Source organism: Vitis vinifera, chromosome 10, assembly GCF_030704535.1.
Source record: "Vitis vinifera cultivar Pinot Noir 40024 chromosome 10, ASM3070453v1".
Classification (NCBI taxonomy): Eukaryota; Viridiplantae; Streptophyta; class Magnoliopsida; order Vitales; family Vitaceae; genus Vitis; species Vitis vinifera.
In genome coordinates this window covers 7,819,581-7,836,159 of record NC_081814.1, presented here as the reverse complement: position 1 = coordinate 7,836,159, position 16,579 = coordinate 7,819,581, and the positions used below count along the sequence as shown (strand labels likewise).

Sequence of the window (16,579 nt, the reverse complement as noted above, 5' to 3'; positions counted from 1 at the left end):
TGGGAGATGTCCCAAAGAGAGAGAGAGAGAGAGAGAGAGATTTTACGTGGACAACTGTGAAAGAAGGATGATGAAGAGAAAAGGCAGTCACATGATCTACAACAGGCCAAGGGACCGGTCTCAGCTGTATTCATAATGTTATTATTATTTCATTATAAAGAGAACAGGTGGATACTATCCCATCATTTTTTTTTAAACCGTCAAAGTCTAAGAATATCAGAACTCTGATGACTATTGCCATTTCAATTTAATTCCACAGTTGAATCAAACAAAAACTTCTCAAGCAATACTCTCTCTCTCTCTCTCTCTCTCTTCCTCTCTCCCTCTCCCTCTCTCTCTCTCTCTCTCTCTCTCCCTCTCTCTATTTTTAACAGTTGTTCAAGGATTGATTCATTTTCGATCAGTCCACCTGTTTTTAACTTTGCATTCTAGGTTTTCGTGGGTATGGAAGGATCGGTCCAGAGATATGTCTGAATCAACAGTTAAAGATTGATCAACTGATAAAAAATCTGGAAGGAGGATCAAAGCATCTTCTTCATCAACAATGGTTTGTATTAGCTGGTCCGGGAAGAGAAATTTCTTTGCTTTTCTGAAGTATAAGTGCCTTCTTTTTAGCTTATATATATGATTTACTCACAATACTGTGCTTCTAATAGCAAGATTCTTCACCTGGATATATAGTTATTCAAACCTTTTTGGGGGGGTTTCAACTATCAATTATGATCATTTGACAAATCATCAATCTAAGAATTTTCAGAAGCAACAAAACATGATTTATCTGCCAGTTCCTTCAAACCCTTACTAGATATAATTATGGTCAGGTCACTAAATATGTTTTCCTGCATATGATTTTGACCTAAATTCTGCAATATCATTCCAAAATATCCATTATCCAAATAGTTGTTTGAGAGTTAATCACATAAGATGACGATTTTGAGGAACAACACACTGAATTTTGTCAATTTGGAAAATATTTTCCTCCTGACAAACCTTTGCTATGTGCCTAAATATTAACTAAAATCAATGTTTGTTCGACATTGTAATTATCTAAAGTAGCTTTCTTCTTGTTTGGAAGTTGTTGCTAGTAACATAGCTTCTGTAGATACTGACACTAAAACTACAAAATAGGAGGACAAGTATCTGTTGATGAGTTCAATTGTGAAGTTAATCGCTCAGGATGAATAATTTTTGCATTAATTCCGTTAATGTTATCCCAACTTTTGTACTAGATCTGCAACATCCTGTGTAACATGTTCTAGAAAAAGGACATGAGGCTTTCCAGCTACTAACATCTGTTGATATTTTGTATCCTCTTAAGTGTTTTCTCAAGAATATTATACAATTTACATCTTCGAAATCTTTTGCAGAATTTCTAAAGATAGTACTTGAGTGGTTTATAAAGAGTTGGGAACATATAGTATCTTTAATTTAGGACTATTGATCTATGTCTATACATGTAAGTCTCATATGATTATAATGGCCTTTTTTTTCTTTCTCTTTTTTCTTTTTTTTCTCAATTGTCTTGGGAATATATAGATTGCACTCTTTTAGTAGACATTTAGTTTTTGTTCATGAGACTTTTTCTTTTTAACTCTTTAGTATGGAAATGTTTTTGTCTGATCATGATTAATTTCTATTTGACTGGAAAATACATAAATTTTCAACATTCAATTCTTTATTCCGAAGCTACTTCCATTTATACATATGGGTGGATGACATGTTCGATTTATGAAAAGGATTTATTAATAAATTAATGTCCTAGCTACTGTTGTGCGCTCGCCATTAAGTTTCTACAGTTAAACATCCACCTAAAAATTACGCCCACCTAAACTTTGCATCCACAGCAATGAGATGAAAGAGTCCAGAGAATAGCAATTACAATCTCTGATTGAGTATCATCCTTTTTGTTGTTATTATTATTATTATTTACAAGTATGACAAAAAAAGCTAACTAGGAAAACATATAATACACTCGGTCATGAACGGGAAAAGTTATAAAACATATCTTATAAAAGATGAAAAATAATTAACAATATTTTTATAAATATTTTAGGTGGTAACAGAAAAAGTTACAAAATAAAAATATAAAACCTATATCAACTATATAGAGATTTGAGGTATTGTAGGTGACACTTGTTGGAACAAGGGCTTATGGTCAAGATATAAATATAAAAAATAAGGAAACATGCATGTGATGTTTTGGACTTAATAACTTTATCATTTGTAATATTATCTATGGTATAGTAAAATGCTCTTTAGTATCCATGGATGTAAACGTGATTGGCTAAACTATATTAAAACATATATTCTTATTTTTATCTTTACACTCTTGTACTAATATGTTAACATTGAAGATTCTGCATAATAAATTGTATTTAAGCTTCCACTTACACAATAAGTGGTATTAGAGCTTAGATCAAGATTTTTGAAAGAGCTAAAAAAGTCTAAGAAGATTATAGAAAGAATTTTGGTTAGAAGTGAAGTGAAATGTTCTATCATTGAAATTTGATATACAATACGAATATTATAGAAAGATGAAATATTTACTCAATGGAATTTGATTCAAAGTAAATATTCTTAGGAAGTGTCCCCAATTCCAAAATGGAATATATTTCTTTTTGTAAAGAATACTTCTTATGTTAATTTATTATTATAATATTATACTCGCTTATAATATCTCTTTAAATATTCGAGATCATAAGGAAAAATTTATGAAATAGAGATGTAGATCTAAAACATATACCAAGCACACAAGGACCTAAGGAAGATTATGTAATATTCGATGGAGTGAGGGCTCATAGTTCAAATGTAGATGCATGAATTAGGAAACACAGAATATTACACAGCTCTATAGTTATATTTGGTTTTTCATTTTATGATAATCACTATCGTGTAATAAAATAATTTTCTCTTTTGTTAATATAATCCCGATTGGCTGAATCACATTAAAATCTCACATATCCTTATGTGTGGATTATTTTTTCTTACACTGATATGTTAGCATTAAATTTTCATTTGCACGATAAGCACTATTACAACTTTTGCCAACACAACAAATTTTAGTGCACAATCTTAACTAAATTACACAATTTTAATGTATTATTTTGGTGCATGTGGTTAGACTATGGTCAAATCAAAAACTTAAAGCTATTATAATTTCTAGATATAAACCTCTTTAGGGTTTAGTATGAGCTAGGCTAAATTATAAATGGATCTTGGCACACACATTGGATATGCCTTCCACTTAAATGTAGAAGCATTTCAAGAGAATGCACACTCATGGTTACCTTTTATTCATTTCCATGAAAACGATATGAATTTAGACGGAAAGGTTAAAATGATAATTCAACAAAAAAAGAGAAAAAAAAAAAGAGGAGAGAATATAATGTGTATCCTACACTGCTAAAAGTGAATTTTGTCTAGTTATTTCCACAGATAAGCATTATGGCTATTTTTCTCCTCTCCCAGCTTCCTCAAATCTTGATTGTACTTCACATTTTCCCACATGCTCTCCTCCTCTCCATGTCTTTCAGCGAAATGCAACTGTAAAAAAAAATCTACAATATTGGGAAGTGTTTTACATGAAGGAGCAAGAGTAGCCATGACAGAGAGATTATTTATCCATGAAGAAAAAAATGATGGAAGCAAGCAGGAGGAAACAGAAAACACCTCCTTTGACTTGAATGAAGAATCCAACTCCCCAGAGGATGACGCTGCAGCTGAAGCTGAAGTGAGCATGGAGGATGATGAAGGAGAAAGAGAAGGGAGTTCAGCAAATAATAATAATGTCTCTGCTGGGGAAAAACGTCGAGGGAAAAACTCAGTTAGGCAGTATGTTCGATCAAAAATGCCTCGACTCCGGTGGACTCCTGACCTCCATCTCTCTTTTGTGCATGCTGTTGAGAGGCTTGGTGGACAGGCCAGTAAGTTTTACCTTAAAGATACTCCATGTTCATTCTTCCTCACTAGAATTTTCTTTCTTTCTTTCTTTCTTGTCCTCTTAAAACCTGGAATTTTCAAAAGATAAAAAACATTTATAATTAAATATTACTGATCTCGATAAAATTTTATAGAAAGAAATAAAACATTGTACAAAATCAATTGAAATCATTATTGTAATTTATTTGTTGTTATTTCAATATATGAGAATTTTTTTTTGTTCTCATGAGTTCTTCAAGTAATATTGATTTTTTTTTTTACAATTTTGTATTTAATATTTTATTGAAAAAGTTTCTTAATGCATGGGAGTACTCTTTGGTTTTTAATTTTAAAATTTTAAAATATTTTTATTTCATATTAAATTTTATGTTGTTTATTTTATAAATTTAGTGTTATTTAATGACAGTGTTATTATAAACAATCAATTAATAAAATGCTTCTTCGCTTTCAACTTATTTATATTTGGCTATTAAAAAAAACGCTAAAAATTCTCTATAAAATTTATTGAACTCTTTGAATTTTATTTTTAAAAAATTATTAAAATTATTGAATTTTATAGTGAAATTTGTGTTCTAATTTATATATAAAACTTAAATTCTTCGCATTAAATATCCAATATTGCCATTCATCATATTCTTCGCTTTAAAGTAGTACTTTCTTTTCGAGAATCCCAGGAGCGACTCCAAAGCTGGTTCTTGAGTTGATGAATGTGAAAGGACTTAGCATTGCCCATGTAAAGAGCCACTTGCAGGTACTAGATAGGGTTCCACTCACATTCTCTGAAATAGTTTCTGTTTTCGCGGCACTTTTTTAGTGTTTTTTTTCTCTTTTGCTGCTTCTCTTTCTTCTTTTGGCTACTTTCTCTTATTCTGACAATGCACTTTCAAAATATGCGCAGATGTATCGAAGTAAAAGGCTTGATGAATCAGGACAAGGTAAAGTAGTGGTATCTTTTGGATCTTTTCAATGGTGCTGGAAACCGGAAATGTGTGGAATAGGGGTAAAGCTTGAAAAAGGGAAGGAATAAAAACACCAACTTTTATCTTCTAGGAATTTTGAATCCATGGACCACGGGGATAACTGTGGACCTGGAAAGAATCTAGAAGATTGCCATAAACCTATAATTGGAAAGAAGCTGGGGTGATTGCCACAAGCGTATAATAACTCTAATTTCGAAAAAATCAGGTTGATGTTAGTTACTTTGCATAGATATCCATGGGTATGTTGATATTATTTGTTTTGAAGTATGAACTTAGAGAATGCTCATGATTTTAAAATACGTCTACATGATTAAAAAAAGTCTATACATATAATGTCATAAAAATTTTCCCCCACCAGATGTGGGATATCAAAGTCTTTTATGTCTCTTAAACAATTGCTCTACCATTTGGGAGTCCATGTTGAATGTTGATTATATAGCTAAATTTTTTAATAGAAACAAATTTAATGATTGTAGTCTTCCTCCATTAAATTGTTAGGAGAAAAATCAAGACGCAATGGAGGATCAATCAAATCTCTCCCTATGTGTGTGTGTCTAATAAGAAAGTAATAGAAAAACACAATATCACAATAATGTTTATCAACAAGAATCAACTATATGTATGCATTGCGATTTTTAACATGGAAAACCTCCTCAATGTGAGACTATGGGAGTATCTAGTGAAAGATTGATGATTCCTGGTAGTCCGTCTAGGTGGGTCTATGTGAGTAGCTTGTGGTATTTGTGGTTGGTCAAGGACATCATTAGAATTTCTAACCTCTACAGGTTCTGAATCATCACCTGCACCATGTTGGCCATTTTGTGTCTTAACATCAAGTTGATTTGCCATTAGTGTTGGGGAAATCATTTCCAAGTCAATCAACTTGTCATTATTGCCAAATTCTACTTTCTCCATCTTATCAATGTCCGTTATTATCTGATCTTCCATAAATACAATGTCTCGGCTTCTAATCAACTTCTTATTAACTGGATCATACAATCTGTACCCAAATTCATTTTGGCCATAACCCACAAATACACATTAGCATGTCTTCACATCAAGCTTAGACCTTTGATCTTTGGGAATGTGCACAAAGGCCTTCTATCGAAAGAAACATCTTTGCCTATGCAAACTCTATTTGGCACATCAAACCACAAAAGAACAGAATGTGAGAGATTCAACACATGAACCACTGTATTCAAAGCCTCACCTTAAAAAGATCTAGGCAGCCTTGCTTGTAAAAGCAAACATCTCACTTTCTTAACCCATGTCCTACTCATATTTTCAGCCAAACCATTCAACTATGATGTCTTTGGAGGAGTCTTCTGATGGTGGATACCCTATTGCTTGCAATACTCATCAAATGGCCCTAAATATTCTTTTCCATAAGTTTGAATACATTTTAGTTTTCTTCTAGTTTCTCTCTCAATCGAAGCCTGAAATTGCTTGAACATATCCCAATACTTGATCCTTATGCCTCGATGTGTATGCCTAAATCTTCTTTGAATGGTCATCAATAAAGCTCACAAAGTATAGTGAACCACCAAGTGTTTGTTCTTTCATTGGACCACACAAATCAGAGTGGACCAAGTCAAACAAATTCTCATTTTTTAAAGAAGAAGGATGTGCCTTGAAAGCAACTTTATTTTGCATCACTGCCAAGCAATGAACACACTTTTATAGACATGTGCTTGTCATCCCAAATAAGTGATTCTTTCGGGACAATACCATCATTCCTTTCTCACTCATGTGATCAAGTCTCTTGTGCCACAACTAAACTGTATCCACATTTTCAATAGCATGAATGACATCCTTAGAAAGTCCAGCTTGGATCATGTACATATTAGGATTCCTTTTGCACCTTGCTATGACCAAAGAGCCCTTAGTAAGCTTCCATTGACCATTACTAAAACCATTATAGTAGCCTTCGTTGTTAAGCTTATTGGTAGAGATAAGGTTTAACCGAATGTTTGGAACATGCTTTACATCTTTAAGAAATAGTTTCATACCATTATGGGTTTCCAACCAAACATTACCCATGCCAACAACCTTAGCCACACCATTGTTGTCCATCCTTACAACTCCGAAGTCACCGGGTGTGTAGGATGTGTAGAAACCCCTACAAAATGTAGTATGAATAGTAGCACCACTATTAATTACCCAGTTGGTCCCATCACATGTTTAATTGATCATATCATTATCATATATTAGTAGAAAGTCTTCTATAGTAATGGCAATGCAATCTTCATCATTGCTATTGTTCTCATTTTCTTTCTCTCTGTTTTTCTTATTTTCTTTCTTCAACTTTCTACAATATTTCTTGATATGTCTCATTCTTGTTGTAATGATAATACTCAACATTAACAAATCTGCTTATGGACTTCTATTGTTTTCCTTGTTTTTTGGATCCTTGATCTTACTTCTTTCTCGTGCCTTAGTAACTAGTACATCTGATTGTGAGGAGGAACATTGTAATTTTCTTTTCATCTCTTCATTTAGAACACTACTCTTAGCAATTTCCATTATCATCTCACTATTTGGAGTTGAATTAAACAATGACATTCTAAATGTCTCCCAAGAATCTGACAAAGTGCCCAAAATCCATAAGCCTTGTACCTCTTCATCAAATTTTACCTCCCTTACAACCAACTAATTTATCAAACCTTGGAATATATTCAAGTGATCGATCATAGGAGTATCATCATGATATCTCAAAAGAATCAACCATTTCATCAAATACATTTTGTTGTTTTCGGTTTTTTGAGAATACAACCTTTCAAATTTGATCCACTATGTGCGTGCATGCTTCTCACCACTAACATGGTTTAGCACATTGTTATATACCCATTGTCAAATATACCCACACACTTGCCTGTAAAGCAATGTCCATTCCTTATCAGTTTTGTCAACATGTTTTACTTTGACAAACATTCGTTGATGGTAACCCTTCACATACAATAAATCCTCCATTTTATCTTTCCACGGCATAATTTGAGTCATTTAAGCTCACTATTCTATTTGTACTAACATTCATTCTTCAACACAACAGAAGCAACCAAAGCTCTCATACCACTTTGTTAGGAGAAAAATCAACACGCAACGAAGGATCAATCAAATTTTCTCCCTATGTGCGCGTTTAATAAGAAAGTAACATAAAAACACAATATCATAGTAATGTTTATCAACAAGAATCAACTATACACATGCACCAAAATTTTTAATGTAGAAAACCTCCTTAATGTGAGGAGTAAAAACCACTAGACCGAAGTCAACTCAAAAACTTCACTATCAACAAAAGTGAGAGTATACAATTTGTCCCAACATTAATCAGAGACTATCAAAAACAACAATTATCAAGAGCAAAAATTCTTAACTTCACAAACATAAACATCAAACAATAAATGAGTGAAATAAAGAAGTCACAAACTCGGTATTCTATTCGGGTATACTAATCTATTCAAAAAACTCTGATCAACGATCTAACCGTTTAGATTGACATACCATGAGTATTGAACATTTTGTTAAAATTTTACCTCAATCAGACTAGGGATCAAAGAGATATTACTCTTTGATGAAAACTGTAAATAATAGAAATGTTCTCTTTTTCTTTTCCATCCTGCTTTGTTCAGATGATTATAACTTACGGTTGACTGTTTCGACCACTAATCCGACCAACCAAAATCAAGAGACATAAGACTTTTTACTCTCAAAACCAACAACTGTTCTTCTCTCACTTGGTATTCTAAGACATGAATCTTTTTAGGGGTTCTAAAAAAACCCTATACCAAAAGACAAAAATGCCCATATCATATGGGCTTTGTTGGATTTGACATATTTGGTCCATCCTCCACATGAAAAAGAAACCTAATCCAACATAAATAACAATGATATGGAATTAGAGGATTAAGTTGAAAAATCCTCAATTAAATAACAATGATATGGGATTTAAAGGATTAAGTTGAAAAGGAGTGGGAGCATAATCTTACCAATTCTTCAAATGTTGCTTCCTTTGTACAGTATTATGTAAAACATATAGACGAATGGGAGGAAGAGATCGAGATCGTGATTGCTCTCCTGGAATTTTGTTCAGACCAACCGGTTCTTGCCGACATTTCAGCATGGAGAAGAGTGGAATGGAGCAAGCTTGGAACCCTGGTGAGTGCAGTCGTAGTTACAATCTTTTGCGGTGCACCCTCTCTCAACAACAATATGATTTCAGAGCTAACTCTTCAAGGTAACTGCTTAAACTCAATTATAAGAAACCTGAAAGAACTTGTTTCATATTCTTGATTAGCCTTTCACTCACACCCAAATAGGCGGCAACAGTATGCTTCCAGTCAGTACTATAATGCGTTAAGATTAAGTACTAGTGCACTACAGAGCAAACAATATTTCGGACAAGGCAACGGGTTGGTTGAAAGGATGATTTTCCATACTCAAAACAGGCCATCAACTTCAAACCCGAATCATGTTTTGGAGGCAATTGCACAAAATAGACCCACTAGACCTAGCAGATTTCTTGAAGAAAAGAAGTGGCCTCCACGGGAATTGATTGGAAATCCGTGGAGGGAGAAGACCAGGACTAATGCTGCCTCCCAATCTCTAGTGCATCAAATTTGTACTACTCCAAGGTGTGTTGGAGCAACGCTAACATACAGCAAGAAGCCGTCTGAATGGAGCCCTGCAAATGAGGAAAGACTTGGGCAATTTCAATCACACTTGCATTATCCTAAAACCATCTCCAGTATCTCCACACCACAAATTGAGCCGCCATTTCGGCTTGAGGTAACCTCTTGGAATCTGATTCATTTAACATGTCATCCATGGTACAAGTATTTTAACAATTAATCTACTAGTAAGTTTCAGAAAATATGGCTCTTCATGGAATGCTACTCTTCGTGTATCAGAGTTCTTCATGGAAATTTTGGATGATATTTATAGTGCTGCTCTTCATTTGTATTTTATGTTTTGAAATGCAGTCGAATCAGGAGAAGAGATTGAAGGAGGAGGAATGGTTGCCTGATTTGCAACTGAGACTGAGCCAAAGAAGTGCAAATGAGGAAGACACCCACCACAAAAGCAAGTATGAAATGAATACCATGCTTTCTTTGTCTCCGTATTCCTCAAGGCAGCAAGAACAACCTACTGAGAAACAAAAAGAAGAAACTCAAACAAATGCCTGGCCTTCACAAACAACCACCGGCAAGGCTGATTTGAGCTTGAGTATTTAGAATATTTGACCATATCTAGAAAGCATAGAAGTGAACTTTCAAGTAATTGTCTTCTTAATCCCTTTTGTTGGAATAAAATTAGTTTAGCATAGCGGTAAAACCGGCCATACAGTTTACATAGGGTAGATTCACATGCTATGTACATTGAAATACATGCTTAAATATGACTCAATTTGATAGATATATTTATATCATCAACCAATATGCCATCCTAGGAAAAGAATCCAGTGTATTCAGAAGTTGCAGGATACGGTGTACCAGTACGAGCCAGGCCTGAAGAGCTAGCCAAAGCAATGCATGATGCTGGGGCTGATGGGCTATGGCAACATGACAGACTAAAGCCCAAAACTCAATATTCCTAAAACCATTGTCCCTTGCTATCCAGTCACAAAGTTTATATTCCCCATTCCAGAATCAAGAGATGGAAAACTTTTAGCAGTTCTATTCAAGGTAACATTGCAATTTATATCAGCAGAGCTAAATGGTAAAACCTGTTGGAATTTAAATGTATTCTTAACATGTTTAAAACATCCTTGAAAAAAAGGAAGAATCATAATATATATAATGACAAATTTAATTTTATTTCTCTATTGGTAAAGTAGGGTATTCCTTTAACATTACAAAGGCATAAGGCTTTCCATATCCTTAATCTAAAGTATACCTTACCAATTTAGAAAAGAGAACTCCCTATCTTGTCAGAAAAGTTTAAAGTTTTGTTCTATTGGTAACGAGAGCTTTTAAGGTCCACACCCGACCACCAACCATTTTTTAACCTTTTGATTTAAATAAAATACTATTTACTTTTTATTGAGATTGAGATCATTTCAATTTCAAGATTTTTGAAATTTTAAATCTGTACTGATATGATTTTCTGTAATAATTTATTTTAAAATTATCATCAATCCAATTGCTGAACACATTAACAAAAAGGCCATTAGGTAAACCACCCAAATCTCATTGGTGGAAGAAATTTAAAGAAAATAGAGGGTTTTATTTTGAAATTTTTTTCTTCCAACTTTAAAATGGTAAAAAAAAAAAAAAAAAAACTTAATTTATAAGGGCATGGTAGCCGTTATGGATTTCTCAATGTTTTTAAAACCGGATCAATAATTGAATTAGAAAAGTTACCAATTCATGGTTCACTGGTCGGATCAGCGGTCGAACCGGTAATATCATAAATATATATTTTATATATTATTAAAATTTAAAAAAAAAATTACGGTTCACTAGTCGGATCGACGGAATCAGAACGGTCGAACTGATGATGTCATAAATATATATTTTAAATATTATTAAAATTAAAAAAATTAATAAATAAAAATAATAAACTCTATCTAAATTTTGACAACATCTACACTGTTTATTGAGTTTTTTCATAAAATTTTCTATTGATAGATGTCAATCAACCCAATATTTTCAATAATTTCAATAAATTAAAATTTCAATGTGCAATAAATAAAACAAAAATAAAAAAAATTAAATATCAAACATATCATTACAATTATAATAACAAAAAATTAAGAAATTAAATATAGAACATAAAAATTAAATTTTAAAAAACAAAAATGGAAGGCGAGGAAGGCATGCCGATGGTGGGGGGCTTTGGGGGGAGGGGATGGGAAGGAAAATGAGTTGTTGGGAATAAATAAAAAATGATTGAATCGACCGGTTCGTTCGGTTCATCGGTCGAATCGCTAGTTCAAGCGGTTCGATACCGATTCGATCACTTTTTGGTCCAATTTTCCGGACCAAACCGAAACCGTGACCGGTCGGACAGACCAGTCCGATCAGTTTTTAAAACCATGGGATTTCCCTAACATATATACCAATAAATCTCCCTAACATTAAACAAAATTGTTGGAAAAAATTAAAAGCGGCAAAACTACCCTTGTTTGCCCTGTAACCTTAAAGTATACTTTTCTTTTTCTTGGATAATGTTCACCTTCACTATCAATTTGGCTTCGGTGCCAATTCTAGCATCCTCTTAGGCAAGAACGCCGCCATTCACTACCCCAAGATTAACATGAAATAAAAGAGCATCTGAATCGCCTAAAATCGATTGAACAACAAAATTGGCAGAGTACACGGACAGTACTATCTCCCACATTGCCTCATAGGCAAAGAGCTCCAAAGAATCCGATATTTCACATAATTACACTAGTGAAATCTGTAAGCTACCAAGGAAGCAGCATCTTCATTCACAACCAAAAAGGGGTATTCTTTTATGAAAATACAGACATGTGAGGCAAACAAAGAAACCAGATTGAAGCAAGAAAATTTAATGAGCATTACAACAAACAAAATTTGATCCAATATATGACTACCACCTCAGCCTCATTCTGATGTAAGAGAAGGAATGGACAGTAAGTATAAACTTCTGTTGACAAAATAAGAAATAACCACACTGAATTCCACTATACCTAACATAACATCAGTGAGAACAATAGGGTAAGGGGACCTCTGGAAAATTACAATTACCTTTGACAATATTGGATAAAAACATCCTAATATTGTGAATAAGGACTTCATGGGATCCTAGCACTTTCAAGTTTTGGGTAGCTGAGGAACATGAGCAATTAGTTCCTGTCAAGGTAAAAGGAATTTTTAGTTCATCTCAGGTCTCTCACCAATAAATCCTTGATCACAAAATTATATATATATAAAGACTCAGGGTGGCAATGAAGTTACCTCAGAATAGCGTACATGATCATAATGCAACTTAGAAGTTTTTACAATGGTTTCCCACTTTGTATCCGTGGAGGAAGTCTTGGGAGCCTGCTTTCTAGGATGAAACTTGCTTCTTTGGTGTGGTTTCTGCAAAGAAACAGTACGCCAGAGCCAAGACTCAGAAGGTGACTTTGGTAAGGCTGGGGGAACAGGGGACTGTAAGAATGTGACATTTGAATCAACTTGATCATCTGCTTTTAGAATCTGCTCATTGTTCATACTTAGGTTTCCATCAATAGGCCCTTTGGAGAATTCCAAGGACCTAAATTCCTGATCGAGACCTTGATCCAGTCTAAAGCTGTCCAGTGTGTCTTCTTGGCTATTGATATGTGGTATGTCAGAGGATGAAGGCAGGGAGTCAACAGATCCAGGGGCTTTTAATTTCAATATGCCCCCCTTTGAAATGTTCAGGCATCTTATATCTTGAAAAGAAGATTCCGCACTAGAAGCTTCTTCTATTCCTCTTCTTTCTACCAAGGTCCCAAAATCTAAACCAGCAGTGTCCATCAGCTCCTTGGTGTCAGAATAACTTGGATGTTGAAATTCTGCAACATCTACAGAATCTATGTACAATGTTTTCTCAACTATGGGGCTAACTGAGCCTGGCCCTTGTTTATTTTCTTCGGGGGATAATATCTCCGAAAAGTTCTTACAGGCTTGGCTATAAAAAATTAACCTATCAGCCTTGAAATTGTCAACTTCTATAGGTACACCAAGGAACCCCATTCCTTCATGAAAGGGAGAGTGAGGTGCTTCATTCCTGTATGGAGATATGCCACCGCCGCTACTTGAGTGTCTGTGGGGAGATGACCCATCTGTTGCTTGTGAGTCACTGGAATAGGTACAATTGGATTCCACAGTCATCATATTCCCAACTTCATGCAGCTTAGATGATTGGACTTCATAATCTAATTGGTTCCGACGAAAAGCATCCCAAGCATTCTGCTTGTACACAGCATCACCACCAGGGAACATCCATCAATACCAGTTGGAACCAGAATATGGAATGGTAAAAAAGCAAATAAAGATAAAAAGAAATACACAATAATCCAGCAGTTACCTTTGTAACAATTCGGTCATGATCTCTGACATATGCATGCTTGGACAGTTTTTTAACAACTCGGGCAGAAGATTTGGGAACCCGGGTCCTTACTTTCATCCCTGGCACCGGATCTAAGAGGCACAAAGAATTCTTTAAGCAAAACCGGGGAATTAATCCACAACCTGGTATGTTGCCAGAAGCATCATATTCATCATGTTCATCTTCACTTTCCCTTCCCTCTTCCTCTTCATATTGGCCATAATACGGTATGATGTCTGTCGAATATTTATTAAGAGAAGGTTTTGTATCCTCGCTGATCACCCTTTTAACCTGTCTAGGCTGTTCAAGTACCACAGATTGCTTCCTTGAAGCGTAGTGAGGTGTTTCCAAGACCATTGCCTTTGCTGCAGGTAAGAAGCGATTCATCATAAGATCTCGAGTTTGTGGATCTATGGAGAAGGTTCCAGAAGGTTTGACATCTGGACCATCAGACCCACTCAAACCACTAACACTACAGCTTAAAGACAATGAATTCGTTGGGGACAGTGAGTCAACCGCATCAGAATAGGCATCGCTGCCACTATCGTTATCAGAATCTCCTTCCTCGTGTAATCCCTCCAAGTTAGTAAAATTTTCATCCAAGGAAGATGTTTCATTTTGGGGCCTAAAAATATTCCGATTGTCAGATTCAATTTCTGCAGGCTTCTGTATAACATCAAAAACCCTCCCTGGTGGAACCCTTGGAGTGCTTGAAAGCTCTTCATCATGCAACTGGGGCTCTGGTTCACTTCCATCCTTGGCTCTTCCCGGAATCTGCTCCCAGCGAAAAGGGACTGCAACTGGTTCTGTCACCTGATCGACGCTGGAGTATGGTATGTAAGAAGGAATAGAAATCTGTCTATAGGGCCGCGGATTTTCAATCATCTTCTTTTTCTGTCCATCTGAAGAACCCAATGTCGATGAAATTCGCCTCACTGATAGAAGTGGTGCACTAAAATTCAATTGCTTTCCCTCCATGAACTCTCTGTAGAGTTGGTTCTCCGCACTTCTCCTCTAATTCAAAGTTCATCAGTCTATCAAAATCAATAAACAATGAAAAAAGATAGCGAACAAAACAATCTACTCTGTATCCCCTATTATCCACAGAAATCTGAAAATAATTGTTGAAAAGTCTAATTTCCAAACTAATATATACTACAGTTCAATTTAATGATACTATCAAATGAAATGATTCGAACACACTTCACAGCCAAACAGAAAACGAACGATGAAGCCACTTGAATATCAGAAACATATAACTTTATGATCTACGGAGTATAACCAAAAATAAAGTAAAAGTACAGTTTGGTTATTGAGAAAACTGAGGAGAAGCAAAGGGGAAAAAAAAAAAGGAAAAAGAAATTAATACCGCTTTGTTAGCAAAAACAGAATCAGTTGTGTTAGATTTAGCTGAGTTGAGTTCAGAGGCACAAAATCGAAATTCAAGAAAAACTTGTCCGGTAACTCAAAAGCTTGAATCCCAAACCAAAACCACCCATTTCCTCGACAGCGAACTCAAATTCACGAAAAAATTCAGTTGAAAACCCATTGAAACCGAAATAGCCGGATTCACCATTTTGCATACAATTATTCAAAGTTGTTCGGCTCGAATAAAATAAAAACCAAAAAACAAGAATCAAAGACAGCGGCCGGGTGAAAGAGATGGAACCAAGAGATAGGCATACCTGTGGAGATGCAGTACCGAGCGGTGTCGCCGGGGATCCTGCCGAAACTTCAGGAGTAAAGAGACAAAAAGAAGGAAGAAGAGAGAGAAAGCGAGAAAGTTCTCACTCCAATTCCGCTCTCTACATATACTTTTGCTTTCACAATCGTTTTCGTGTAGACTAGAGACCAGAGAGACCGAGATAAGGCTCTTGGCCATTGAGGCATTCGCACGCGTTTGTCGTGTGCCATATTCATCCCTTGCCATCATTCTACCCTGTTTTTCCATTTTTGTCTTTAACCGACATATTAAATTGGTAACTTTTTATTATTATTTTTAATATAAATTAAAATAAAATATTAATAATTTCTCACAATAGATAGTATTACTATAAATTTGATAAGGTATGATAAAGCAAGCATAATAATATAAAAAGGAAAAGAGAGGAATCAGGGGGGTTGGTCACGGACATAGATGCGGTTGGGGGAAGTAGAATATTTAAATGAGGGACCGACCCACATTTAATATGGTAAGTACCCCTTAAATGGTCAAGTTCTTATTTTCAATTTTCATTTTATGATTTTACTTCCCATTTTTGTTTTCTTGAAAATGCTTATGATTAAGAAAAATGACAAGTATTTCTTAATAAATGAAATATATAAAATCTTACTTGATTTTAATTTTTCACTAATTTTTAAAAATAAATAAAAAGAAATATAGTTAAAAATTTATATAATATAAATATCATGTTATGATTTTTATTTTTTTATTTTTTATTTTTTACTTTCTTCAAAAAAAATTCTCAAAAAATAAAATACAAAATATTTTGGGAAAATATCTTTTAGTTGTTTTATGACAATTGTTTTAAAAAATAATTATACAAATATGATTATTTTAAAAACATATTTAAAAATAGGTTAAAAATATTTTAAGTTTTCAAATAAACTTTTATTTTACA

At 34.3% G+C, this 16,579-nt stretch overlaps 2 protein-coding genes across 7 annotated transcripts; one reads left to right on the top strand and one right to left on the bottom strand.

The window, feature by feature from the left end:
* Nucleotides 1–223: 223 nt before the first annotated feature.
* Nucleotides 224–10,339, top strand: LOC104880489 (uncharacterized). Of its 4 annotated transcripts, none has more exons than XM_059740358.1 (7): nt 224–547; nt 3,534–3,923; nt 4,614–4,690; nt 4,838–4,874; nt 8,937–9,074; nt 9,214–9,704; nt 9,899–10,339. In XM_059740358.1, exons 2-7 carry the CDS (start codon nt 3,602–3,604, stop codon nt 10,148–10,150), a joined length of 1,317 nt encoding a protein of 438 aa, XP_059596341.1. In that variant the 5' UTR covers nt 224–547; nt 3,534–3,601; the 3' UTR covers nt 10,151–10,339. The 4 variants fall into 4 exon arrangements, with proteins under 4 accessions (XP_059596341.1, XP_010655530.1, XP_010655529.1 ...); XM_010657228.3 differs by having other exon boundaries at nt 8,937–9,153; nt 9,236–9,704; XM_010657227.3 differs by lacking the exon at nt 224–547 and having other exon boundaries at nt 2,111–3,923.
* A 1,974-nt stretch (nt 10,340–12,313) lies between these two features.
* Nucleotides 12,314–15,799, bottom strand: LOC100253264 (uncharacterized). 3 transcript variants are annotated; one of them, XM_002266227.4, is made up of 4 exons: nt 15,644–15,799; nt 13,938–14,972; nt 12,839–13,819; nt 12,314–12,733 (listed from the first exon to the last, which is right to left on the bottom strand). In XM_002266227.4, exons 2-4 carry the CDS (start codon nt 14,934–14,936, stop codon nt 12,695–12,697), a joined length of 2,019 nt encoding a protein of 672 aa, XP_002266263.1. In that variant the 5' UTR covers nt 14,937–14,972; nt 15,644–15,799; the 3' UTR covers nt 12,314–12,694. The 3 variants fall into 3 exon arrangements, with proteins under 3 accessions (XP_002266263.1, XP_010655526.1, XP_010655527.1); XM_010657224.2 differs by having other exon boundaries at nt 13,938–14,992; nt 15,644–15,795; XM_010657225.2 differs by lacking the exon at nt 15,644–15,799 and adding an exon at nt 15,328–15,630.
* Between the last annotated feature and the right edge of the window lie 780 nt (nt 15,800–16,579).

Excerpts from the sequence above, each read along its gene's own strand:
- LOC104880489 (XM_019222481.2), top strand. The coding sequence starts at position 3,506 with ATGCTCTCCTCCTCTCCATGTCTTTCAGCGAAATGCAACTGTAAAAAA. Across the intron at positions 4,691-4,837 it reads ATGTAAAGAGCCACTTGCAG|ATGTATCGAAGTAAAAGGCT; the intron begins GTACTAGATAGG and ends AAATATGCGCAG. Across the intron at positions 9,705-9,898 it reads AGCCGCCATTTCGGCTTGAG|TCGAATCAGGAGAAGAGATT; the intron begins GTAACCTCTTGG and ends TTTGAAATGCAG.
- LOC100253264 (XM_002266227.4), bottom strand. The coding sequence starts at position 14,936 with ATGGAGGGAAAGCAATTGAATTTTAGTGCACCACTTCTATCAGTGAGG. Across the intron at positions 13,820-13,937 it reads ATGACCGAATTGTTACAAAG|AATGCTTGGGATGCTTTTCG; the intron begins GTAACTGCTGGA and ends GTGTACAAGCAG. Across the intron at positions 12,734-12,838 it reads ATCATGTACGCTATTCTGAG|GAACTAATTGCTCATGTTCC; the intron begins GTAACTTCATTG and ends TTACCTTGACAG.